This window comes from Lotus japonicus, chromosome 3, assembly GCF_012489685.1.
Source record: "Lotus japonicus ecotype B-129 chromosome 3, LjGifu_v1.2".
Taxonomy (NCBI): Eukaryota; Viridiplantae; Streptophyta; class Magnoliopsida; order Fabales; family Fabaceae; genus Lotus; species Lotus japonicus.
This window is the reverse complement of record NC_080043.1, coordinates 78754956-78782501: the sequence shown is the minus strand read 5'-3', so window position 1 is coordinate 78782501 and position 27546 is coordinate 78754956. Positions and strand designations below refer to the sequence as shown.

Genomic DNA, 27546 nt, shown 5'->3' with positions numbered 1-27546 from the left:
AGCCTCACTAGGAGCAACAATATCTAATAACACTAATCGAAACCGGAAAGAAAGCTTTTAAAGCTTCAGAGTTCCTATTTAGGCACGAATTGACAACAGAACTTCGTTTGCTAAAACGCTCATAACTTGAGCTACAGAACTCGGAATGACACGAAACCAAAGCCAAAATTTCGACAATCGAAAGAGCTACGCTATAGCTCAGGTCATAGGGACCAAAAAAATTATTTTTGGACACGGTACCCTAACAACAGGTTTCGGCCACTTTAGAAAATAGGGTTTTCGAACTTTTTCTTCGATCTAAATCAATTCCTAGGTATTCTTAGGCGATATCTAGGCCACGGAAACTCTCAGAAAAATTATCGGATCGAAAAATAGAACAGGGGTATTTTGGTCAAGATTTTTAGCTCGATAACTCAAAATCGGAATTTCGAAAAATAAATTGGATGAGGTCGATACCCACGACGTTTATGACAACTAATCCTACTGACGCTAAGCTCAGTCGAGTGTTTTTGATTCAAAAAGCGGAACCTCAGCATAAAAATGAGTTTTTGAGCAGAATTGAAGTTCTGCGGCGATTCGGCGAGATTCGGCGAAATGTAATCCGATAAACATGCTCTTGGGCATGCAGGGAATAAGTTTAGACAGAAAAATCAAGTTATTTGGACAGTTTTACAAAAAGCTCAAAACTTTGAGCACAGAAAGACATAGAGAAAAGCGACAGAATTTACGATCAGAGGTAAGGAAAAACATCAGTACCTCGAGGCATACGCGTAGCAACGAACAGAGCGACGATCAGACAAGAATCGACGAAAATCACTTCGCCCCCTCTCTTCCTCCTTGCTCTCGGCCGTGTGTGTGTGTGTTGGTGGTGATGATATTTTTTTTTAATTTTTCTAGCTATTTATAGAAAATGGAAAACGCGGGAAAATGAATATTTCGCGATTACGATTTTTCCTGCACATTCCTCTGTGAATTATAAGATAGAATCCGGTGACAGAATTTCAGAACTCGAAACAGGTTTCTCATAATTTAAGCAAACGATTCACTAACGGTGTTAATCGATTTAACCCGAAAAGTTACTTTTTGCAGTTGATGTCGGATGACAAAACTTCCTTCTGAAGAAAGATTGGAAACATGGAAATAAATGGGTGTACGCGTGTGGAATCTTCATTTGAAGCTTCGAATAGAAAAAATCTTCATCGACTGTTTACTTAAAGGTTCTTGAGCTATCAGGGATTCAGTTTCGGCAAACCTCCGATAATCGAAATCGATCATTCGTACATTCCAGGGTTTCGTGTCAAAACACTTGTCGTGGAAAGGAATAAGAGAAATTCTTATACTCCTCTGAATATTTTTGAATATCGTTTCTACAGTGCTTTAAGAGCAAATTAGCCATTTACTAACGTTTTCGCCCTAAGGCGGAAGTGAATGAAACTCGTGTTATAACCTATAGCGATTATAGAACTATTCTTAACTATTTCCTGAACTTTCTTCTTCATAATATTAATCCAACCATCAAACGAAAGTCAAGTTCCTCTCATGCTTACACAGAATCCTATGCGTAAGCTGGAAATTATTTATTTATTTAATTATAAAATCTTGGGTCTTACATATTTACTGATCCAAATCTGTTTAGAGATGCTGTGAGAGACTATGCCCTGCAAAATAAGAAGGATATTGTGTTTAAAAAAAATGAACCTAAGAGGATTGTAATCAAATGTCAGGAAGGGTGTCCATTTTATTTGAGGGCTTCCAAGTATGAACAAAATAGTTATTGGAAAATTGTCACACTAAAGGATGAGCACACATGCTACTTGAGTACTAAAAACAGACAAGCAAGGCCTTCCTTTGTTGCTAAGAAATTTGTTCCCCTTCTAAGGCATACCCCTCACATGAGATTAAAAGCATTGGGTGAGGAAGCTAAAAATAAGTGGGGTGTGAGACTGTGTAGGTTTCAGTTATCTAGAGCTAGAGTCAAGGCACAAAAGATGATTGAAGGGGCAACCTTAGAGCAATACAAGCATCTCAGAAGTTATGGTGAAGAATTGAGAAGAAGTAATCCAGGGAGCACAGTGGTGATCAAAACCATGGCAGGGGCTGGTGTAGCTGTATTTGAGAGATGTATGTATGTCTAGCTGCATGTAAAAGAGCTTTTGCCACCACATGTAGACCTCTAATTGGTTTAGATGGGTGTTTTCTCAAAGGTGTTTATGGTGGGCAACTCTTAACTGCAGTTGGAAAGGATGGTAACAATCAGATGTATCCTATAGCTTATGCAGTTGTGGAGGCAGAGACAAAAGACTCTTGGGACTGGTTTCTAGATTTGTTACTGTTTGACTTGAACAGTATTCAGAACAAGAGATGGTGCTTCATCTCTGATCAACAGAAGGTGGTTATTTTACCATATTTTCATTTTTATTAGTCCTACTTTTATTGTTACTGTTAAGTCTTACTGTTATTGTTAAGCCTTACTGTTTCTGGATTGATTGTTTTCGAAGGACTTGTTCCTACACTGGCAGCCATGGATGAGAATGTTGATCACAGATTCTGTGTTAAACATCTTTATGCAAACTTCAAGAAGAAATACCCGGGGGATGAAATGAAAGGAGCACTGTGGAATGCTGCAAGGGCATGTACTGTGTCATGGTGGGAAAAGGCCATGCTGAAAATCAAATAATTGAATGAGGATGCTTGGAATGACTTGAATCAGGTCCCTATGAAACAATGGAGCAGAGCTGGCTATAGCACATATCCTGTATGTGACTTGCAGGTTAATAACATGTGCGAAGCCTTCAACAGAGCAATCCTAGAGTATAGGGATAAACCTATAATCAACCTACTTGAAGGATTGAAGTTCTATCTCATAAATAGGATTGTGAAGCAAAGAGAGATTTGGTTCTTAGGTACCAGGGAGAGCTATGTCCAGCCAGCTATGCCCAGCCATTCAGAAGAAGTTAGAGGTGCCTAAGAGAGACTCTGCTGCCTGGCTTCCAATGAATGTTTGTGATCAAAACAATGCTTTGTTTGAGGTGACAAATGGCACATGGAAGTATGCTGTGAACTTGGCTGCAAAGACTTGTGCATGCAGAAGGTGGGACCTAACTGGCATCCCTTGCTGCCATGTTGTTTCCTGCTCATGGTATAACAACACTAGGCCTGAGGAATATATTGACTCCTATTACTGGTAAATGCATCATGCTATTTTGTGCTTGCATATGCATACATTTTCTCTTGTCTAATATGAGAATACATTCATATGTAGGAAAAGTATATTTTTGAGGACATATGAGAATATCATATTGCCATGCAATGATCCTGACTTGTGGCCTAGCCCAGGGGACAATGTCTTGCCAATTGTACCACCAGAAATAAGAAGGGCACCAGGAAGGCCAAAGAAAAAAAGGGTCAAGGCAGCTGATGAGCCAAGAGATCCACATAAGCTTAGTAGAATTCAATCCACAGTATTCTGTGGAAACTGTAGAAGGTCAGGCCACAACATCAGATCATGCAGGGCTAAAACAGCTGTTGACATTGTTATTCCACTAGGAGGGAATAAGGTAATCTTTGGTTCAGTCATTTATCTTTAGTTCATTCATGATGTTAATCTATTTAACCTTGATTTGCATGTTCACAAAAAAGCAAGAAGAAAACTAATGGGGCAAGTGGAAGTTGAACAACTCCTGGAACACAAGAAGGACAAGCTTAGCAAGGAGGACAAGCTCAGCAAGGACATGCTCAGCAATCATCACCTCAGCCACCAAACCAAGGAGGATCTCAGGCACCAAACCAAGGAGAATCTCAGCCACCAAACCAAGGAGGAAATAAGGTAATGGATTTATCTTGGTGCTTCATTTAACATTGGTTTAATGTTATTCAATGTTTTGAACCTTGGTGGTTGCATGTTCACAGAAAAATAAGAAGAAAAGTAAGGGGGCAAGTGGCAGTGAAACTCAGGGAGCAAATGAAGGAGGATCTCAGCCACCAAATCAGCCACCTACTCAGGGTTCTGTGTTCAATGATGGTGTATTGAGTCATCAAAGATCATCACAAGCAGGAAATGCAATAACTGAGGGTGGAAATGAAGGGGAAACTGGAGCATTGAGGACCAGAAAGAGAACAAGAGCATCATTGGCTGCTGTGGGAACTCAATGAAGTCAGACTTCAAGAGCATCATTTGTCTAAGAACCTATTTTTATGTCTAAGAACTTGTAAATTTTTTTGTAGTTTGAACCTATGTGTATTGACTGAGAAGTTACTCATGTTGTGATGTTTTGAACCTATGTGATGTTCTGAACCTATGTAATGTTCTGAACCTATTTTGTTGTGTTGTATTGAATGATGAGTTAAGTAAGGTTGATGTTATAATTGTTGTCATGTCTAGTTTGTGTTCAAGTGTTATGATGTCTTAATTGTGACATATTGCATTATGTGAAAGGAGAAAGAAAGGAAAGCAAAGCAGGGATAGATAGCATCATAGCATTAGATAGCAAACAACCTTTCTCATTGCATTAGAAAATGGACCCAGAAAACATAACATAGTCTTTCTCATTCTCCTTACATTCCATCATTCTCTTTCATTCCTAGCCTTTGTCCTATAAATTTTCACCAACAACATTACAATGACAAGCAACAAAGCTGCACAAAGTCCCCACCCAATTACACAACACCTAGTCAAATACATCTCATTCTTCTTATGCACTTCAATCTTGCGGATTAGGCCTGAAATAACCTTCCTTTCACGTGCATTGCCTTCCCCATCATCCCACTGGAAAAATCCGCACATCCTCCTCCCATAAACCTGAAAATTAAACCCAGTGAACCAAACTCAGCAAATAAAATGGCAGATGTGGAGAAATTGACAGTGAAGAAAATGTCAGTGAAGAAATTAGATAGCAAACCCAGTGAACCAAACTCACATGATATTTTCCACAACCATAGAATCGACGCCCAGCATTATCACCCACCCAACATGTAGCCAGCTTCGACTCGACACCACAATCGCAGTACCTTGTTCGAACAGAGCCATGGGTGTTGGAGCTTCCACTTGCACTTGACATTTGAATCGACCGAGCTTCTTCCACGTTTCTTACTCTTCGCGGTTCTTCCACCGTTCTCTTCGAGCTTCTTCCTTTCTCCTTCTCTTCGAGCTTCTTCTTCTCCCTTTCTCTTCTTCTTCTTCCTTTCTTCAATTAGGTTAAAATTGGGGTTGAAATCGTGTTTCTGATTTGGGAGGGGAATGAGTTTGGGGGAAAAAATGTTAAATGAAAAAGAAAATCCACGTCAATTAATGAAAGGGTCTCTGTTTGGTCAAACTAACGGAACTTAACAGAAGGGGCTGGATCGCACGTTTTTGAAACGTTGGGGTGCCTGACCGCTACGTTTAAACACGGGGGGCCCCGATCGCTCATTTTTGAAACATCAGGGGCCCAAAATGGAATTAAGCCTATTTTTTATTGTCTAGAATTATCTGTCAATTTCGTAGTTTCAACCGATCGCCATAAAATTTGACATCAGTGGTGGTCGTCGAGGAATTTGCTCTTGGGAAATTCGTAAAGTTTCAGAAGCCGCTAGAGAATGTGTCATCTCACTTTCCCTGTCGTGCGCATCGCTTCCCATTTCTCCTCCTAGTCTCTCATAATTTTGATATGTGTGGGAGAACTCGTTCAAGGCTCTGATTTGTCATCGACCATGATCATCTTAGCAACAATGATATATACACACCTCCTTTTTTATACACTTCATTTCCACCTATTTCTATTTTCATCTCTCTCTTCTTATCATTTATCATATCTTATATTTTCTCTCTCTTACTTTTTATTTTCTTCCTATCTCTCTTCTCCTCCACCTCTTTCCACCTCATTTTGAGGTGTGAACAAACCATTATTCTCATCTTAGTCATTGTTAAGGAAGATGTCACTTGTTCTCATAGTTTTGTAAGGGTAACCAATACAAAGTCATGTGTTTGCCCCGTGAAACTCCAAACATCTTGTGGTTAATGAAGATCTACTTTATAAGTGAAAATATGAATTCTTCAAAGATTAAAAATAATCTAGGTTGTTGAACCCCCAAAGCTAATAACCAATTGTGTTAGAGGCTCGAGTTCTTTAGTACATGAAATCCACAATCGTACCTCTATATTGTTCAACCTCTTCCCTTATTGTAGCAATGATGACAATGTTTACTACTATAAATAGAGTTAAGGTAAATTAGATCAACAATTTTCAGGTTTTATATTGTGTCAATCGCATGTAACCTTTTACCCTTCTTGGTAACTATCAATGCAATTTTTCTTTGAATGTGTGTTATAAAGCCAACATATTAAAATTATACTTATTCAATTCACGTTAAATTCAAATGATAAAATATAACTTCTATCTTATTATTAGTATATTAAAATCCGTGAATCGCATTTAGATTTGGCTTTAAGCCTTTAACATTAAAAGCAACCTGCATGAATCACTTTCTTTAAGTTACTAGTATAGTTTGTCAAAATGGCTGACACTCACAACTTTATATACAACTATAATAAATATTCTTCAATACAACTTAATTAAGGCATTTGAGTATGTGAATCTGTCCTAATGTAACTGTACCAATCACACAGTCGGCAACAACTCCCATCATAATCCCTATGCCATTTGAGGAGCCGCTTGAATTGAATATTCTAAAAATTGTAGGGAAATGAAATGATGGTCATTTTGAAAAGGAGGTTTTGTTTAAGCTTTATTTGTCACATCTCCACCAAGGAAAACCAACCTTTGCTTTGCTATAGCAGGCGTGGACCTCACTTCCCCACCAACCATCACAGAGCAGAGAGGTCATACATCTCATGTTTGGCAAAAATAAAATAATGGGTTGTACGGACGACACACTCAATTACCAGATTGTGTAATCTCTGACCATAACATGCTCATTGGCTCCACATTAAATCAAACAGATTTCATGTGTTCGGCAACTAGAAAAATTGGTTCATAAAGTCCATTCAGAATCATTAAAGAGCCACACAGCTAATAAAGATGTAGCAGTATCCATCTAAGATATTTTTTCCTCTTTCTATTAAAGTCTCCATAAGATTAGACTTAATAATACTTAATAGTTAATAGCCATCAATTACACATTTATATGCAAATTCAACTTGGATCAAACAAGTAAATTTGGATGAGTTGACAAGAGATCCATGCTAAGTTCAACGTAATTTCAAACACACATTTAATTATTATAAATCTATTCAATCTATTACAAGTTCTAAAATATATGGAAGACAGTCTGAATGTGTTAAAGAGCCACACAGCTAATAAAGATGTAGCAGTATCCATCTAAGATATTTTTTCCTCTTTCTATTAAAGTCTCCATAAGATTAGACTTAATAATACTTAATAGTTAATAGCCATCAATTACACATTTATATGCAAATTCAACTTGGATCAAACAAGTAAATTTGGATGAGTTGACAAGAGATCCATGCTAAGTTCAACGTAATTTCAAACACACATTTAATTATTATAAATCTATTCAATCTATTACAAGTTCTAAAATATATGGAAGACAGTCTGAATGTTACACATTCTAAAAGACATTGCACTGCTCAGCTGAAGGAAATTGGTCCACTGATTACTAAATTTCAGAGGCTTATTTTGTTTGGAAAAAATCAAACAAATAAGTTCAAATGCACCAGAACCTCCATTCTTCAGAGAAAACAAGTAGCTCAATCACTGATGATTGAAATGTTGTTCTGCTCTGATTTACAATATCAGCAAACCATGCAGCATGCAGCAGATATGTAGGGCTAGATATGTATCTCATGATAACAAATACAATTATAAATAGAATATATAAACAAGTCTACAAATATATATTGCTCTGTTGTATTTAAAATGCTTTGATAATATTCCAGTATCCATGAATAACCAACTCTATTAGCAAGTACACTTTGTATGAACTGTTAAAACACAGAAATCATATCAAATTTTAACTCAAGAACAATGGAGTAAATGGCAGAGTTGCACACAAGTGCCAATAGAAACCCTTGATTCTATGTAAAATAAACTATGGAGCAATTTCAAGCCTCGGCTCAAAGCAAAAACCAGTGAAAAGCTGTAGAGGAAACCTCTTTGATACTGGGCACTTCTGTGACCATTTCCATTGTTTAATGCTCATGTCAAATGTGAGAAGTGCAGGAGATCCGTAACTCTGAATGTATATTAGATCACCTATGCCACTGCTAGCAAAAACATCATCAAGCTCTCCAAAGCCTTGGAAGTACTTATGTGGCATTCGTACAATCTCTTCCCACTTCGTATCATGAAGAACCCAGATACCAATACCTTTGATTATATCAGGCCGGTCAGGTTTACCAATGCCTCCCACCATCACGAGCTTCTCCTTCATATTCATCAAACGGCCACATGTTAGAGAACAAGGTACAGGAATAAAGCTCCTTCTCAAGCGAGCTTGGGATGAGCGATTAGAGATATTATATGCAACAAGTGCATGGCGGATCTCTGGATGACCACCACCGGTTGAGTACACTAAGAAATATAGAACACCATTGCATATCACACTCTCATCACCACCTCTCCACCCCAGCAAAACCTCTGTCTTATTCGTCACCCAGTTTTCCTTCTCTGAATTGTATATATGAATTGAGATATCCCACTCGAAAAAGTTTCCAGGGACTTGCTTTGATTTTACAATTGCCACAGTATAGCTGTGGGATTTCCTGTCCACTGAGATTGCTAATGCGCTGTAATCAGAAAATTTCAAACCAGGAGGCTCTTCAAGCTTCCTGCAGATTTTGGCAATTGGGTTGCACACGCATAACACACTTCTTCTGTCGTTGTCCATGAAGCAAACTAAGCCATATGATGAAGCAATGAACCAATTAGAGGTTTCAATGAAAGGAAGTTCAATTCCATACCATTTCCGGAGGATGGGATCATAAGCATAACCAGTTGGTTCATCAGAGTATGTAAACATAAAGTACCAAGGTTTCTGTGGTAGCATATGGGAAAGGTTCCATAGAAACCTTTCTGAAGTAACAATCTCATACCATCTTTTACACACACAACCTGCTCTGAAAATGCTTGCAACAGAGAGATAGGCTAGGATACGCTCCAACAGATCATTAGGCAAAATTACATCCATTGAAACAGCAGTTCCTTCTATATCAACTTCCTCACTGCGTTCCAAAAACAAATCAGAGTCTCTGGTCTCCCTTTGTGTGTCATCATCATAGTGGCTAATCCATGATGTTTCTTCCTCCATAATAAAGGTGGAAGGAAAGGCCTGATGAAAATATTTAAAAAAGACTCAGGTAACTATTAAACATACTAACACCAGATAAGAAAGAAAATCATACGTTTTCTGACCTGATGATACACTTGATCATGAAAATTCACACTTATATAAGGCAAAGTACCACAAGAAGGAAAAAGCAAACTTAAATCACACAACTAATATCACAATAGAAAAAACATACTCCCTCAGGTCCTATATATAAGATCCCATAGAGACATATTTGGTCTCCATTTATGTAAGACCCTCTAATAAATTTCATACACATTTATTATCTTTTTCCATATATACCATTTGAACTTATTAGACTTTTTTTAATTTCAAAATTCAATTACCCCCAATAATTAATTCTCTTCCACGCTAGTCAATACATTAAATAAGGCTAAATGTCAAAGATAGTATAAATTTTTTAAAACCAATACATAAATTCACATCATTACATGTTTACTAATAAGCATAACTGTCTGTAGAGGACCTTATAAATAGCAGTGGAGGAAAGTAAGACATAACACACAACAAGAAGAACTAAAAACTTAAAACTCCCTTGCACATGGTAAATTATCAAATGATCAATTAGATAAAATACTAGAAGGGAACACCCATCAGAACTTAACAAGATAAGTAGACTCAAATAAAAAAATTCATCAGCTTTTATGAAGAAAACTATACAAAATATGAACCTCAAGAGATCCAAAGGGGACGTATAGACATCACCTATCCTCCTTTGAGGTATTTAGAAGTCCAAATGGCAACAGAAACTGTATTGCGCATATGAAATCAGAAAACATGGTCTCAGTTCCATATGTTTAAGATCATGAAATGATTTGGTATTAGCAATCAAAGCCAAGCCCCACAGAAGGAAAACATCCTATAAAAGGTCTGGTATTTTGAACCAACATTGCTAATTAATTTAATAGCAGATTAGTATCAGTTGATGCAGATAGCCAGGTAAAACACACAATATGAAATGGAAAAAATTATCAAACAGAAGATATTTGTCATCAATCCAGATACATAGAATCTGAAGCTCAGCTCACCATACTAAAAACAATGCCGCAAGCACACTTAAACCCACATGCTTAGAAAGTAAAACTCAAAATAAGGCATGAGTGAAAACCACGCCAAACCAAAGGGGAGATTTTAATCAAACAGAAGAAAGTAACAAAATTTAGATGTAAGAATAACTTTAAGAAAACAATGTCTCATAAATAGAGAGAAGTAGAGAACACTGCAAGTTGCTGATTCCTTACTTACAAGCATTTAAAATGGTGCTAAAGCCAACATTCAAAAAATTTAAAAAGTTCCAAAAAACAAATGGGAATTCCCTTTTCTGCACAAAGAAGCAACATTTAGAGGCAGAACAAGAATTCATCATAAGAGGGTTGTAGTGACTATAACTAGGAAAAACAAAAAAGTGGAATCAAATGGTTAAATACCCATGAAGCAAACACCAACCTCATAGATCATGAGATGACTAATCAGAACAAAAAAGCAATTTGCAGAACATATCAAATACAAAAAAACAAACAGATCAATGAACACAACAGAGCAATCACAAAATTAAAAACAGCTACCCTTTAAGGATTGTAAGGCAAAACCCATTAGGAAGAAGAGATACCTTGGATGAAGGGCTCTGCCAGTGTCACTGTAGAAAAGGGTGCTAGGTGATTTTGGTTGAAATGGGGTGGTGTAGATTTGGTTGATAAACAAGGCGAAGCAACACACACACTAAATAGTACTAATAGAGAGACATCAAGAGCACAAACGACAGAAACTCAAGTGCGGTTTTGCGTTGGGATGGAGGATGCTGCTTTTCTGTGTTGGGAAGAGGTTTTCTTTGTTTTTTTCATTTCTAACCTAACTTCACTAATCATAAATTGTGTTTTTTAATGATATATATTTTTTAAAAGAATTCCAAAATAAGGTAGTTGAAAAGAAAAACTAAACAACATAAATACAAATAGTAAGTTCATGTAGTGCTTATGGATGTTCATATACATACCATTACCATGTCATTCTGAATGAACATTAACTTGTACAAGCCCGAGAAAATAGGACTTGAATAGGAGTTTGAGATAGCATTTCACTTTCAATATAGGGAGGTCAACTTGCTACTATATGGAGTAGCCCAACCTTCTAGTCTCAAGGCTAAAAAGTAGTTAGAGTGACCAAGACTCCTTCATGGGAAGATTCTTCTTCCATAAAAAAAGTTCATCGGCTAACTCTATGCTAAGTGCTAACAACGCATTACTCAACTAGCGTTGGTCCCGGAGGGTTAGCTCAAGTGGTTAGAGCTATGAGACATAATGGTTGAGGAGGGGAAAGTCCAGGGTTCAAATCCTAGAAGAAAATTTGAATGAATTTTCTAACTTATTACTCCTTCTGTTCCTAATTATAAGACCTAATACAAAAAATTGCGCTTATTAAGAAAACATTAAATGTATCTAATTAGTGTATTAATTTTTTTAAAATGCATACATTCCTCCATATTTAACCTTTGTCATTTTCTCTCACTAATTAATGCTAGGTGGTAATTAAAACTGTGAAATTGAAAATACGCAATTAATGTGAGGGGTATATATGGTAGAGTAGAATACTTTTTGCTAGATTATTGTTAAAGGTCTTATATTTAGGAACATGAAAAATTTAAAACTAGGTCTTATAATTAGGAACGGAGGGAGTAACAACTAACCCCTAACATTTGCTTATACTACATCCGGTCATATTTATAAGCAACAACAAAAAAAATTCACATAGTTTAAGAAATGTAGTTAAACTAGATAAAATGCATTAAATATGTCTTGAATCAAAATAAACTTCCAAAGTTAATCTTTGTTATTAGTGTTGAAAAGTGGGAAAGAGAGAGAATAATTAATGAGACACATTTAACAAGTTAGAATTAATAAGGGCATCATGGGAAAAAATAATTAATATAGCTCAAACTTTCATTTGGTTTTTATAAAAATGACCAAAAATTTTCTTCTCTTTCATGCTTATAAATAGGACTAAAGGTAATAAAAAATTAAAAAAAAAAAAAAAACTCAACTAGCGTTGAGCTCATCAAAGAATAAACAGTGATTGAGCTACATATTACAGCTATAAATAATGTGTGATGCATGATTTCATCCTAATACCACCCAATCAATTTGTTGATGACATGAGCATCTTAATATGTTTTGTGTGTGGGCTAGTATCATTTGTTCCCAAATAATGTCTAATTTCCTCCATGAATATGATATTTATAATTTTGTATGAGCAAATTTTTAACTAGATACAATTTGATTGATAAAACAGAGAATGAGACACTATTTAAGGACATAAAATATTAACCTCTATTGTACGTAGCGCTCTTGTACCACCAACTCTTATGATAAAAGTGAACGAATACGATATCATTTAATTTGTAACCAAATAATTATGAATAGAACAATTTCTCTCTCAACATGAAAATATACTTGGATTATTTCAAACGTGAGAAATTAACAAATTTATTGTGAGCAAAAGAAAACTATGATTAATGGGTGATTGACTGAGTGAACTTTTTTGCTTTGGCCAAAATGCTAATGAAAGATCCAATGTAGTCCATTCAAGTGAAAAAGGGAGATTTCTCTTATAGTAATAAACTAAACAGATACTTAGAAAGTTTTATTTTCTTAATTGAGTCATATTGGCTGGACTTTAATTAATTAACCAGAATTAAGTGTGAATTTAGCATATCAAAAGAATAAAAGAAATATGCTAATAATGAAAAGAAGAAAAGTAGGAAGATAGATGGCTCAAAAGGCATGCCAAGAATCAAATACAATGTGATTTATTTAATTTCTCATCCCATAGGTGCAGTGTACTGAAGAACTTGGCACAAGAAGGGTGCATGTGTGCTGAAGAAGAGAAGAGAAAAAAGAGTTGGTAGTAGTGGCAGCAGCACTATTAATAGCAGAAAACTCTTTCCAGCCACCTTGCGCACAAGCCTCACTCACTTGTCACTTCTAATAGTTTATTCAAAATCTCCCTCAACGATATCATTTTCAACGCTGTGATTCATTTGTCTTGTAATGTGTAGACTACTTTGTCCACGAAAGCCCACCCAAATATATTTCGAAGAATAAAATAATTAAAAAAATAGCATGTTGGGAAATATCGAAAAAAATTGAGTTAATGGTTAAATTAATCCTTAATTTAATCCAATTTAATTTTAATTCTTCAGTGGTAAAAGATATTTGATGGCGGTAAAAAGAGCAGTAATTATAAAAATCATCTTCATCAAATGTTATTTACGTTATTTTTCTACTGAATGACTAAATCAACTCACTTAGAGCATCTCCAATTCATGGTTATTTGTTTAGTTGCTTAAACATTATTCTGATGATCCAAACCGCCACATAAGTTTTAAGAAACCCAAGTATAATTTACTCAAAACGCAGTTGTTTATTTTACTTTTGGTTTGGTCTCACTATATCTCATATATTTAAATTATTTAAATGTCATGACATTATTCAAATTTATGAATGAAAGAGAAAATATATTTTTTTAGTCAAAAAGTTAGAAGAAAGAGAATAAACAACCATCTGCTTAAATAAGCAACGTTGCTAAAATTTAAGCAACCAGAACTGTCATGTGATGTTGCTCCAATAATGCTCTAAAATAAGCAACGTTACTTAAGTTCTTCAATTGAATTAAGTAACCTCCATCAGAGATGCTCTTACAAAATTAAGGTCTGATTTAGACTATTAACCCAAAGAGATTCTCTCAGCTTGTTTGAATAGCCTCTAAAAACACATGCAAAAAGAAAAATAAAACGTCTTGGAATACTTTTATTCAAGTATTAATTTGCTACTCCAATCAAGAGTCTGCAGTTAGATATGTTTTTTTTTCTCTCCTTAATTTCTATTTCTCTTTCAAACCAAATAAAAGCATAAACCAAACAAATCATAAATCACTTCAACATTTAATAAATTACAAAACAAACACAGCCTAAATAATTTTTATGATGAAATTTCGACCTTAATTTTATAATTCCAGTTAACAAAATAGTATGTTTTTTTCATCTTGAGAATTTTGATAGATTACTCGGGTAGTATTTAGATAGTAACATTGATTTGGAAATATGGATTGTATATGTGCAAGTTAAAGAAAATTAAAGATGTAAATGTAAACTATTTAATTAGAATGAAACTGCAAATATATGGATTGTGCTAATTTGCTGTTTTTTACTGATTATTTTTTACATATTGGCCTGCAAAAGGTGATATTTTGATTTGGGCTTTTCATTATGCGCACTTGATTTACTGAGTTGACTTTCTTTTAAACTTTTCAGTTGAGCCTGCCTTCCAACATCTACAACAGCTAAATGAATGACAGGAATTGTACCCTCTTTGAAGAACGGTGTTAATGAAAGTAAACGGTCAGATAAATAGGAATTTGAAATTGACATTTCAATAATGTTCAATACCTTAAAGCGCAATGCACTATAAACTGGCCTAACAGGTTTTAAAGTTAAACCGTTCAAGAGTCCAGCAGGTGCATTGTCCAAAATGAGTTAAGATTTTGATACATCTAGCTACAATCAATTTCTGTTTAACTTATTTCCTCTTTTTTTTATATATTTTTTATTCGTCACATACATCATTTATTGAATGAATCTAAAAAACTAATTTTTGCTTGTAATAGTGATCGGAGAGTGTATATTTTTTCCTTTCATGTTCTCTTTCAGTGTATAAGGTATGTGAGATTAAAGTGTGAACATAAATTTATTAAAAATGGGGTAAATAGCTAACTTGGTCCCTGAATGTGTTCACCGACTTCAACTTCGTCCCTAAACTTTTAAAATGACGCCCGTGGTCCCTGGATGTGTCAAATCTCCTTCATCAGCGGTCCCTGAGTGTTAAAAAAAGCTGACCCCGTTAACGGAAGTGTGACTTGGAATATTTTTTTTGTCAAAGTTGAAGCTTGTATGACATTTGACTGTTGGGAAAGTTTTAAAAACTTCAATTTAGTCCCTGAATCTGAAAAAAAAATCTTTCTCTCACCCATCTTCCTCTACTTCTCCCCACCACCATCACCCTCTCTCCATCTCCATCTTCTTCATCCTTCTTCTTCTTCTTCCCACCATCATCCCCCTCCCTCTCTCTTGCATATAAGAATTTGATTCCTACAACATGCCCATCTCTTGCATATTACAAATTCAAAAGAACAAACACGGAAAATATTCCAATCTGCCTCATTTTCCTGGATAATCCTAACATATGTAACCAATCGCCATAATCCAATGAACAACCCTCCTCAATTACTCAAAATTCATGCTCCACCAATTACCAGACTCTAGATCACCAAATACTGATGTTTCATTCATGCTCACATAATACACAAGAATAATTACCAGGAAATCAAAGCATCAAGTATGAACATCAATCACTCAACATCATATGCACATAATTGTCAGTTTTCCAATTTACTTTGCTCAGATAATGAAACAAAATTCATTCAGTTACCATGCAAAGTTGCAGACAAATCACCTCAACAATTTTTCACCAGCACAAGTCAATCCTCATTATTATTCAGAAACCAAAAGTGAAAAAACACAATCCTAGACCCTTCAAGAAAAAAGAAAAGCAACTCATGCTATCTGAGAAAAACAAAAATCCTGAGGAAAAGGTAGGAGAACAATTACAGTACAAAAAATTCAAAGGAGCTTGAGGATATCATCAGTGAGGGTGGGGTGGGTTGCGATGGATTTTCGATCGGTGAGTGTGGATTTGTGGGTTTTTTGGTTTTGTGATTTTGGGTTGAAGGATTTTGGTTTTTGGAAGGGAAAAAGGGTTGGGGTGAGGGAGAGCGTCAGAGTATGAGAGGGAGGAGATGAGGGTGGGAAGAAGAAGAAGGATGAAGAAGATGGAGATGGAGAGAGGGTGATGGTGGTGGGGAGAGGTAGAGGAAGATGGTTGAGAGAAAGAATTTTTTTTTCAGATCCAGGGACTAAATTGAAATTTTTAAAATTTTTCCAAGAGTCAAATGCCACACAAGCTTCAACTTTGACAAAAAAAAAAAATCGAATCACACTTCTCTGTTATCGGCGTCAGCTGTTTTTAACCCAGTGACGGCTGATGAAGGAGATTTGGCACATTCAGGGACCACATGCGTCATTTTGAAAGTTTAGGGACGAAGTTGAATGCGGCGTACACTTTCAGGGACCAAGTTGACTATTTACCCATTAAAAATGATACTTTGCTCGATTGGAAACCAATCACACAAGAGTAGTGTATGTTTGAATTTTGGTTAAACGTCATCATGACAAAATCTTACTTCCTTTAATTTATGTTAAATTTAACATAATAAATTATGATTTTTTTATGACTTATCCGTTAATGCATTTAGAAAGGGTCATGGGCCAACCTTTTTGCTTGTAGCCCATAAGGGTTGGCTACGTTCATACATTAGTAGCCCGCTTTAGTTTTGGTCTAACCCAAAATATGTGTTGGCAGCTACCATCCCAAATTGACACTAGGAGAACTAAAGTCACACATTTTGAAAATAATAATAATTTATTTTTAATTTTTTAAAAAATGGCGTTTTCAAAATAAAATTGTAATTTTTTTGAAAGATTTAAGTTCATAGAAATTTAATTTTTGAAAGGAGAATATTTTTTCGTTTTAATACTTTCTAACGGTAAACCAAACTAACTTTAAATAGTTTTTGGATTTAAAAATTGATTCTCAATGATGATGGATAACATAGGTATATATATATATATATATATATATATATATATATATATATATATATGCAAGGAAAGTCATCCAAGCTTTGACATACATATATAATTAATAGGCATGCTTTAATTAATTTGCATGGGATCAACATTATTGATGCTTGTAGGCCATCAGCATGGCAAAATCCATCAAATGGTTGTGCTTTTGTAGGAAAATAGTTTTCGTACATGATTTTTTGCTCCACCAGTTTCTGCCATACGAAGATTGATCTGAATCTCACCTGTTGCCTTTTCTATTATTAGTTCTATATATATGTCTCTGAATACCAATGACCCCATGTACTCAGAAGAAACAAAATAATTAAGTGCCACTTATTTTCATGAGTTGCGTTGCAGAGTTAGCAAGTTCCAAAACAGAACATGGAGGGTGGGAGCAGATTTGATTGCACAGCAACAAATATGGTTGGTATACATTTAAATTATCAGTTTTTGGACGTATTTCTGCTAGGACAAAATCTCCTACAGGGAGATAAATACATTTCATGTGATTGCAAAACTAATCTTGTTAAAATAATTACATATAGATATATGCATATCAGAAAAAAATTCAGTTTTGATTGGAAAGATATAGGTCATGAGAGCGACACTCTAATAATGAACTGAGTTGTATGTTAAAGCTACTAGCACATAAATACAATATAGTGGGGGGACATATTTTTGTGGGACTCCCCAAAATGAGGAGAAACGAGAGAGGGGGAGATATAACTTTCTTTATCTTTGGGGAGTGGTCCATATATTGATAGTCATAAATTGCCAGTGTTTTTATACCGCTAGAAATTATTTTTCTTTCTCTTTTTATTTTCTCTTTCATTATACTAAATAACTATAGAATATTAGAATATTAATTAGATTCTACTCAATTTCTTTTTTTTTTCTTCTCTCTACTCACATTTAAAAAAAATGAGTAAAAGAACTATATTCTCCTCTTTTTTTATTATCCTCTACTCTCATCAACAAAGCAAAGTCTAAAAGTTTTTTTTCTTCAACCAAACAAAGTCTATATATTTTATTTAGATTTTAGTTGATGTGAGAAAGAGAGAAAAGAGAAAAATAAAATAATTAAAGAGATGAAAAGAGAGAAATATATGAAAACTATAATATATTTTGTTGTTGTTTGATAAGATAGGAAGAGAAAAGAAATAATTATGTGGACAAACACTATGCATCTTGGTTGGATAGAAATGAAAATAGAGATCTTTTCAAAAAAAAAAAAAATAGAGATAAATTTATGTAAAATGACACTTGTATGCTAAATATATAAATATTTATTAGTAAGTGTGATAATGATAGAATTTTTAAAAAATATAGTAAGTGGGTAAAAAATCACACTCTCTCCCGCTTAATTTCTCTTGATCGATTTGTGGAGAGCACAAAAATGTGGTAGGTCCCAACTCTTTTTCTCTCTTTCTCATCTCACTCCTACCAAACAAGGTTAGACTACTCTCTCCACTCTATGCTTTGTTTGGACACAAAAGTGAAAATGTGAAGAAGAAATTGAGAAGAGATAATATAAGTAGAAAGATAGTAGCGAGAAAATGAGATGATAGTTGCTTGGATTTAGAAAAAAAAGGAAATGATCAGCAGAAGATATTATTACAACTTTGCCCTTTCTTTGTTTATATGCACTTAAAATATTAGTATATAATTTTATTTTATTTTTTCACTTTGTAAGTTTACAATAAATAATAAAAATATATTAATATTTATAAAGTTGTTCATAAAAAATTATTATTTAAAAAACATATTTTTATTAAATTAAAATAATGAAAATTAATATAAATATAACCTTTTTTACAAAATTACAACATTTTAAAAAGATGAAATATTGGGTAAATAGGAAAATTTTGGGTTTTGCCTATGGCTTTTGTCAGTTTTCAATCCCCAACGGCGTAAAAAAAAAGAAGATATAACGATGAAAAGTCTACGCGGTCATCCCTAAGCGGATTGAATTTTTCATGTGAGTAGTCAACCGGTTAAAATTGATGAATTGAACCTATTGTAAATAAAAATAAATTAAGGATAAGTTGCTAAGAATTTTTTTATGAGGACCTAATTATATTCCTGAATTCCTCTTTAAAAGTTAGGAACTTAGAACATGTTAATAAAAAAAAAAACATGTGGATCCCAAAGTCTGTTTAACACTTTAACATTCCATGGTGATCCAAACATAGGAAAATAAACTTTTCTCACTTTTCATTTATTCTCTTTTTGTCCCAATTATATTCAAAGAAACAAAAATGTGGAGTAGCTAGAATTTATGTGGATAAAATATTTTCCACAAGTTAAAAATTAAGCAATAACTGCAATGAGGCTTTGTGGGCTTCGATTGCGTTCTGCATGGTGAGTGGCGTCGTTGAGTGTTTGGGATAAAGGACCACGAGTTAGGGGAACCTATTCGTCGCAAAGGCCATGGTGTTGAATTGAAGCACAAGTTAAATTATGCCGAGAATTGTAATTTTAGGTGTGTGGAGTGCGAGAGAAATTGTCCACATGAGCTATGGAGGATTGATTTGAGTCCAACATCAAAGATCTAAAAGGCTTGCTGATGAGACGTTTATTGAATGGTTACTATTCGATGAATATCTAGAGAGGTAAATTCAGCAGCGAACTAATAAGTTAGAGGGTTGTAGGCTTCCTCCCCCGTTGTTAGAATTTTAGATGCTCTCCATTTTGAGTTGAAAACTCTCATGTACGTTGAGAGATTCTATGGAATAAAAAAATCAATCAATATTGATGTACAACTAATGAGTAATGACGGTAGACGACTAGAGATTAGGAAAATGATTTGATATAACCAGAAAATAATAGAGAAAGAAAAAAAAAATAGCAGAGGACCAGAAAAAAACAGTTATCAACGTAAGCAGAAGGGGGGACGTGGGGTTGTTTGCGACGTGTCAGATGAGGAAACGCAGCGCCGTTGCGTCAGATATGAAATCACATTGCATCGATCCATGAAACCTGCAGTGTCTTCTTAGTGTTTTCTTCTCATTGGCCTACAACTTCCATTTTAGATTTTCTTATCATCATTTTCAATGACAATCAATCTTCTCTTTGCAGTTTGCAGCTGGCTCAACCATCACCACTGCACTGCAAACATAAAACTCTGTTGCTCATTGCATGCTCTTCTCTCACCATTTTCCGGGTTTCCTCGTTTCCATAACTTTGTCGTTTGCTAGATGAGTTCTAATTATATACATGTGATCTAACCTCACACTATTGTATACCAGCTGATAATCTGCATATAAACAGATTAACCTTCAATAATTCAACTACTTTTTTCTCATTAATTCAACAACACTTTATCCCTCAATACCTGTTTGATGAATTGGTTTTTATATATATATCAAAGAACTTCATGCACATAAATATAAGAGTTAAGATTCATTTACATTTGGGTAATTAACAAAGCTGATTTCACGGCTTACATGTACCAACAGTTGCTCTTCCCTATGAATCGTCTTCACGCAATTCCTTGTGTCTAGAAATTGAGTTTTGGTTTTTGCAGTTGCGTTCCAAACTCAAATTAAAAGGTTATGTTTTGCTTTCCATGAACCACACATGTCCTGTGGAAACTGTGTCATCACTCTGTCATGTTAAAATAAAACAGCATAGCTGGCTGCTGCCACTTGCCATATGAAAGATTGGAAGTTACTCAATTCTATGGGGCTATAGCCTATGTGGGTATTTGATTCGATATTGGAATTATTTGTTTTGGAATGATGATGATGATGGAAAATTTTAAAAATAAAACAATCATAATAAATGTAAAATCATATATAGTATGTTCAATAATATTTACACACATATATAAATTAAATCATAATATTTATATATTTAGTATAAGAGAAGAATCCATCATTTTGGGTTATTTAACGAATTTTGACGTGTGTGAGAAAAATATTCTCTCTTTTTCATAAGTATGTGTTAGAATATAATATAAAATTATTAATTTAATTCTTACCCAAAAATTTAAGCGGTTGAAATTAAGTTTTTGAGATAAGCAGTTGCTTAATATGATATTAGAGTCTCTATGACTTAGCGGTCTATAGTTCGATCATTGATCCTCACTTTCTAATTAAAAAGTGAAACTTAAGCACATGATAGGTGAGTCTGTGCATTTATCCACGCTTTAAGTCCAAATGACTCTTACGTGCGGGTGTGTTAGAATTAATATAAAACCACTCATTTAGCCCTTATCCGACATCTTAAACTTTTGGGATAAATGCTTGCTTGACAGTATGTAGGGGAGATAACTTTATAACTTATTAGGTTAAAGCTGAGTAGAGATCTATCACTGGCCATTAATAAACAACTCATCAGAAAAAGCCCAATAGTAATTCACTACACACTACAATTAATAATTAATTAAATCAAACAACTTCCTTTCTTTTATTCAGAGGTTAGAAAAGGAGAGAAGAGCATTGTTCTCCCCCTTGGGGGCTCCTCCCATTTGGAGGGTTCAGAGAGGTTCCCTTTCCTGCTTTGTAGGTTTTATCTAGCCACAATAGGTGAACTTGTTACCCAAATAAATGAGTGTTTATCTTTTTGTTCTGGTTTTTCCTTCTTCCTTTTTCCCCAGCCACCGATTACTTTGCCCTCACCACAATTGCCTCCACTCTGGCTTCCTCCGTTGCCTACATCAACCACCGTGAGTTGTGTCGTAGATCCAGGTTTCTACCTCACTGTCGCTGTGAGCACCTCTACAACCCAAATAAGAGGTTATCTTCTCCATCGCCTTTCTCTGATAAAGTTATGTGTTGAAGGGTAAGGGCTTTGGTTTGCTCTGATTTGGAGGAAGCCTAGTTGTACCTCAGTCGCGACCATTGTCATCGTGCCTCATGAGCCGCAGTAAAATCTACAAAATTCCTCTTTCCTTAGTGTTTGTGTTGTCATCTTGACTACTCTATGTGTTGTTGAAGTCATGATATAAGCTTCATTGAAGGCTAGTCAGAATGCAACTTCAACAGAGTTAGATGCATTGCAAAATGGAGTGGTTGATTATAAAGGAAATATATACACTACTTAGAAAGTCATTTTGGTTACCCGTGTTCATAGGATTTAGAATATATGTAGGTTTTTTTTTGACATAGAAAATATGTAGGTTTTTAGTTTTGTTGACTATTTGTTTTAGCGTTAATGACCATGCTTTAATCTTAATGTTTTATTTATTTTGCATTGTAGTGTCACTTCTTATTTTTGCAAGTACTTTGAGTTTCTCATGTTTGAAGTTATAAATGCATCAAGTTGGACTCACTTGAGCGCCAAGATTGAGCCTTGACTCACTATTAATGAAACAGCTTTCTGTTTATAAATGAAAAATCATAATTAATTGTAACTTTTTACAATTAATATATAAATAACTCAAAATCATTTTTTTGAATTAATTGATTAATGCTAATTTATATAATATAATTAAATAATCCTTCTGGGTTCAGGTGATGCACATTTATACAAAAGAAATCGTTAAAAGCTTGGTTAAATTAATTTATTTCATGACAAACATTATGTTTAAGGTTCTAAAAACATGACTGTTGGGATTGACTCATTATCTTACCAGTTATTTGAATTTGATTTAAGGGGATTGTGATACGGGTGTAGAGGGATTATATCTTATCTATTGGGTTTAGATAAGACTCTATCTTATCTTATCTTATGGGTTTAGATAAGATTATATCTTATCGGTTAAGATTATCTTATCTTGTAATACTAGAGTTAGTAGAGCCCTATAAATAGATAAGACCCCTAACCCTAAAAGCGTGCTAGAGTGCACCAGGTGTGTGCGGAGTGCGCCACAATTAGGTGGTGTGCAAGTGCGCCGCAATTTGGCGGTGTGCGAGGACACATAGCAATAGAAACTGCTATTGTAAACACAATTGATTATTGAGAATCAATAAAGGGAGCTATAGCTACTCTATAGCCGCAGAGGTAGGCATAATTGGCCGAACTGCGTGAACAAAGATTCTGTGCGGTTTATTCGTGCTTTCTCGCTCTATCGTAATGTCTGAATCAAGTTGTGCCCTTTCTTTCCTCAACAATTGATATCAGAGAGCCTGGTTCGCGGGACCGAGACTAGTGTGCCGAAAGTATCCATTGACGGTGTAGTCAGGTGGAGTGTTCCGTTTCTCACAGTGGAGCAAACGGCGGTGCAAGGTTGGATATCTTCCGCTCCGGGTAAAGCAGATGAGGATTGCAGAAGTCATTGAGAGAAGAAACTGACGGATCTAACAGACACGGGACATGGTGTTGAGCAAGGTAAAGTTCGAGTGTCAGAGTGCAGCGAACATGTTGACCAAGCCAGTCACCACCAATCCCGAAAATCAAAGTCAAGAAACTGAAGCAACAAATCATCACAAGGGAGTTTGGAATTCGCCAAGGTGGAGATTGTTGGGAATTGGCTCATTAGGAAAATCTGGGGCCCAAAGATTTTATTTCGAGGCCAAATATTCAGTTTATTAGGATTTGATTTAATGGAGAACACAGTCCCGGAAATCAGGATTCAGAAGCTGAGCAGTTGATCTTCACGAGGGTTCGAGAATTCGCCAAGGTGGAGATTGTTGGGATTGGCTCATTATCTTATCAGTTATTTGAATTTGATTTAAGGGGATTGTGATATGGGTGTAGAGGGATTATATCTTATCTAATGGGTTTAGATAAGACTCTATCTTATCTTATCTTATGGGTTTAGATAAGATTATATCTTATCGGTTAAGATTATCTTATCTTGTAATACTAGAGTTAGTAGTGCCCTATAAATAGATAAAGCCCATAACCCTAAAAGTGTGCTAGAGTGCACCAGGTGTGTGCGGAGTGCGCCACAATTAGGTGGTGTGCAAGTGCGCCGCAATTTGGCGGTGTGCGAGGGCACATAGCAATAGAAACTGCTATTGTAAACACAATTGATTATTGAGAATCAATAAAGGGAGCTATAGCTACTCTATAGCAGCAGAGGTAGGCATAATTGGCCGAACTGCATGAACAAAGATTATGTGTGGTTTATTCTGTGCTAGAGTGCACCAGGTGTGTGCGGTGTGCGCCACAATTGGATGGTGTGCAAGTGCGCCACAATTTGACGGTGTGCGAGGGCACATAGCAATAGAAACTGCTATTGTAAACACAATTGATTATTGAGAATCAATAAAGGGAGCTATAGTTACTCTATAGCCGCAGAGGTAGGCATAATTAGCCGAACTGCGTGAGCAAAGATTTTGTGTGGTTTATTCGTGCTTTCTCGCTCTATCGTACTGTCTGAATCAAGTTGTGCCCTTTCTTTCCTCAACAATGACTTAGTGAGTGATTATGAAATATGAGATAAAAATAAGAATACAATCGTTCTAAAATTGAGGTAAGTCTTACAGTAAAAACAGATGGTAGAGTTCCATAATAGTTTGGACGACATATGTGAAAATGATTAATAGAAGTTTTTTTTTATATAAGCAATGATTTAGGGGTAAAGGGGGTACCCAACCCATATCAAAATACACAATGAATAAGCTATTTAAGCTATTAATTAAACAAAATAGCAGAAAGGAGAATCACATGGAGGAGATATGGTGTTTTTTTTGTCCCCACTAGCAATGGTGTTTGTAATTTGAGAGAATAGAGGATCCTCAAATTCTCGGTTTGTCTATGTTTAAGGTTGTGGGCTAAGAAAGATGTCTGGGCCTTTAGTTCAAAGTCATGTCCTCAAAATAAAACGTTAGTTCAAAGTTGGCTTCAATAACTTTTTTCTTGACGGTAGCTTCAAGATTGACCCAAAAAATATAATGCTGACTAAAAAAAGAAATTAAATTTTCACATCGTTTTTGTTATTGGATTCTCCAATATCTTAAAAATGAAATAATGAGTTTGGAGGGTAAAAATAAAGAAATAAAAGTGTGAAAATATTTCCAACTTTTTTTTTAAAGATTCATAACAAATTTTTTTTTTGAAACTAAAGATTCATAACATTAAGGATTAAGTCAAGTAAAACCGAAGTTAAAAACTAAGGGCAATCAAACTCAAGTGAGAGAATTACAAATAGAGCACTACAATACACATGAGCTATATAAGAAAGAGTTATTTTTGCGTAAAATGTTAAAGTCAAGTCTTAAAATGTTTGATATTTTTCTTTTCAGTTTTATGAATTTAAAAATTATTTTCATAAAAAAATTCAAACATATATGAAAAATATGCAGAAAATCTGTGATTCAAAAACTAAAAATAGAAAATATATTAGGGATGTTTTGGAATTTCAGGAAAACTACCAAAAAAATATTTATTCTTTTTCTATTTGTAAAATCTAAAAGTTATTTCAGAAAACAGTAATCAACACTTAACAGGCCGTAATTTGAGCTCAAATTAAATAGGCTTGACTTTTTTTATGTTGTATATATGATAAATTACTTTCGCAATCAAAAATTTCAAAGTAACAAAAACGGTAAGGTTTGGCTCAAATTAGTTTTACTAAGGGCTCGTTTGGCACGCCGTATTAGGCATGATAGTATAAGCTTATACAATACATTATGAGTTTATCCATTGTTTGGTGATGACATTGTATTGTATAAGCTTATCCATCAAAGTCCCCTTATACGTTAAAATGACGTATTATTTAATCCATCATGTGAGTGATGGATAAGACATGATAAGGTTGCGACGTATAAGTCACCATCACCACCACCCTCTATTGCTGCCAACTTACACCACCATTGGCACCACCACCACCACCACCACCATCCGATCACCGCCGCCGCCGCCACCACCGCCCTACAGTCACCACTGGTGTTGCCACCACCACCACCACCGCCGCCCTACCGCCACCACCACCATAATCGTCGCCACCACAACCCTATCGCCACCACCACCATAATCGCCGCCACCACCGACACCACAACCACCACCCTATCGCCACCACCACCACCACCACCATTGCCTCCACCCTCCACCGTCACCACCACCCTACTAAGCCGCCACCGCCTTACTACCACCACCACACTCTATCGTCGCCAACACCACAACCACCATCGCTGCCACCACCGCCACCACCGATGTTGCCGCCACCGCCACCGCCCTACCGCCACCACAACCACCACCCTATCGCCACCACCACCATAATTGTCGCCACCACTCTATTGCCACCACCGACACCACAACCACCACCCTATCGCCGCCACCACCACCACCATTGCCTCCACCCTCCACTGTAGCCGCCACCGCCTTACCACCACCACCACCACCCTATCATCACCACCACCACAACCACCATCGCTGCCACCACCACCACCAACCTATCTCCACTGTCACCACCACCGCCACCAACACCAACCTACCACCATTGCCACCACCACCACCAACCTACCACTACTTCCATCACCACCGCCACCACCGTTATAATCACCTCCATATTTGATTTTTATTTTATATCATTATTCAATACTTCATTAAACATAAAATTGCATTAATTTAAACGATATGGTAAATTATACAGTGTATGTCCAAACGCTGTATAGTATAAGAAAATTATCAGGGCTTATACTATCAGGCCTAATACTATCAGGCCTTATACTATCAGGCCTAATACTATCAGGCCTTATACTATCAGGCCTTATACTATACGTCACACCAAACAGGCCCTAAAGTTAATTCTATCACACTTAAATGAACCTAATAAATCAAAGGCTTAATTACAACTTTGGTCCCTGACATTTACCAATTCCACGATTTTAGTCTCTCACCTAATTTAATTACACGGATGGTCCTGACTTTGCTGGTCGTCTGCAACATTAGTCCTGTCGTTTATTTGTTAACGTAGAAGGTTTACGTGGATGGTCACTTAGCTGATGTGGAAGTCGAATTGGAGAGAGAAAGAGACCAGCAACTGATTCAATCTTCTTCCTTGCCTCCAGGGACTCGTTCGTTCTTTATCTCTTCCTTTTTCGCTCATTCTCAAGCTTCGAAACATCTTCCTCACGGTGCTCTGTTTTTTAAGGAGGAAGAGGGTAGAAGGTGATCGTTGCAGGTCTCACGTGTAACTCGCATGCTTTCCTCTCTCTTCAGTCCTTCTTTCTCTCTCCAATTGGACATCCACGTCAGCCTCCTCCGTTAACAAATAAACGGCAGGACCAACGTTGCAGACGACCAGCAAAGTCAGGGACCATCCGTGTAATTAAATTAAGTGGGGGACTAAAATTATGAAATCGATAAATGTTAGGGACCAAAATTGCAATTAAGCCTAAATCAAATGATACACTCATCCTACGGCTACAGCCTACATGGTAACCAGAAAACAAGCCTAAGCAATATTACAATATTGAGTTTCTTCGCTGTTATTTTTGAGATATTAATAAAAAATTTATGACATGTAAATGAAACAATATGTGATCAAACAATAACGAAAATAAACGTGCGAAAGATGTGAATAGCAATATGTGACCATATTTTACAACTTGGAATGTTTCTTTCACGAGGGAACAACGATGAGGTGCGAAAGATGCTAGTAGCATATGGGTTCC

The 27546-nt window shown here is 35.7% G+C and overlaps 2 protein-coding genes across 4 annotated transcripts; both read right to left on the bottom strand.

The window, feature by feature from the left end:
• Nucleotides 1-4564: 4564 nt before the first annotated feature.
• Nucleotides 4565-5057, bottom strand: LOC130744784 (uncharacterized). The gene is made up of 2 exons (XM_057596939.1): nucleotides 4917-5057; nucleotides 4565-4798 (listed from the first exon to the last, which is right to left on the bottom strand). Exons 1-2 carry the CDS (start codon nucleotides 5055-5057, stop codon nucleotides 4565-4567), a joined length of 375 nt encoding a protein of 124 aa, XP_057452922.1.
• A 2784-nt stretch (nucleotides 5058-7841) lies between these two features.
• On the bottom strand, nucleotides 7842-11433 carry LOC130746194 (F-box/kelch-repeat protein At3g61590-like). Of its 3 annotated transcripts, none has more exons than XM_057598742.1 (2): nucleotides 11297-11433; nucleotides 7842-9285 (listed from the first exon to the last, which is right to left on the bottom strand). In XM_057598742.1, the coding sequence occupies exons 1-2, from the start codon at nucleotides 11321-11323 to the stop codon at nucleotides 8047-8049; spliced, it is 1266 nt and encodes a 421-aa protein (XP_057454725.1). In that variant the 5' UTR covers nucleotides 11324-11433; the 3' UTR covers nucleotides 7842-8046. The 3 variants fall into 3 exon arrangements, with proteins under 3 accessions (XP_057454725.1, XP_057454726.1, XP_057454727.1); XM_057598743.1 differs by lacking the exon at nucleotides 11297-11433 and adding an exon at nucleotides 10332-10862; XM_057598744.1 differs by lacking the exon at nucleotides 11297-11433 and adding an exon at nucleotides 10009-10311.
• Nucleotides 11434-27546: the final 16113 nt, after the last annotated feature.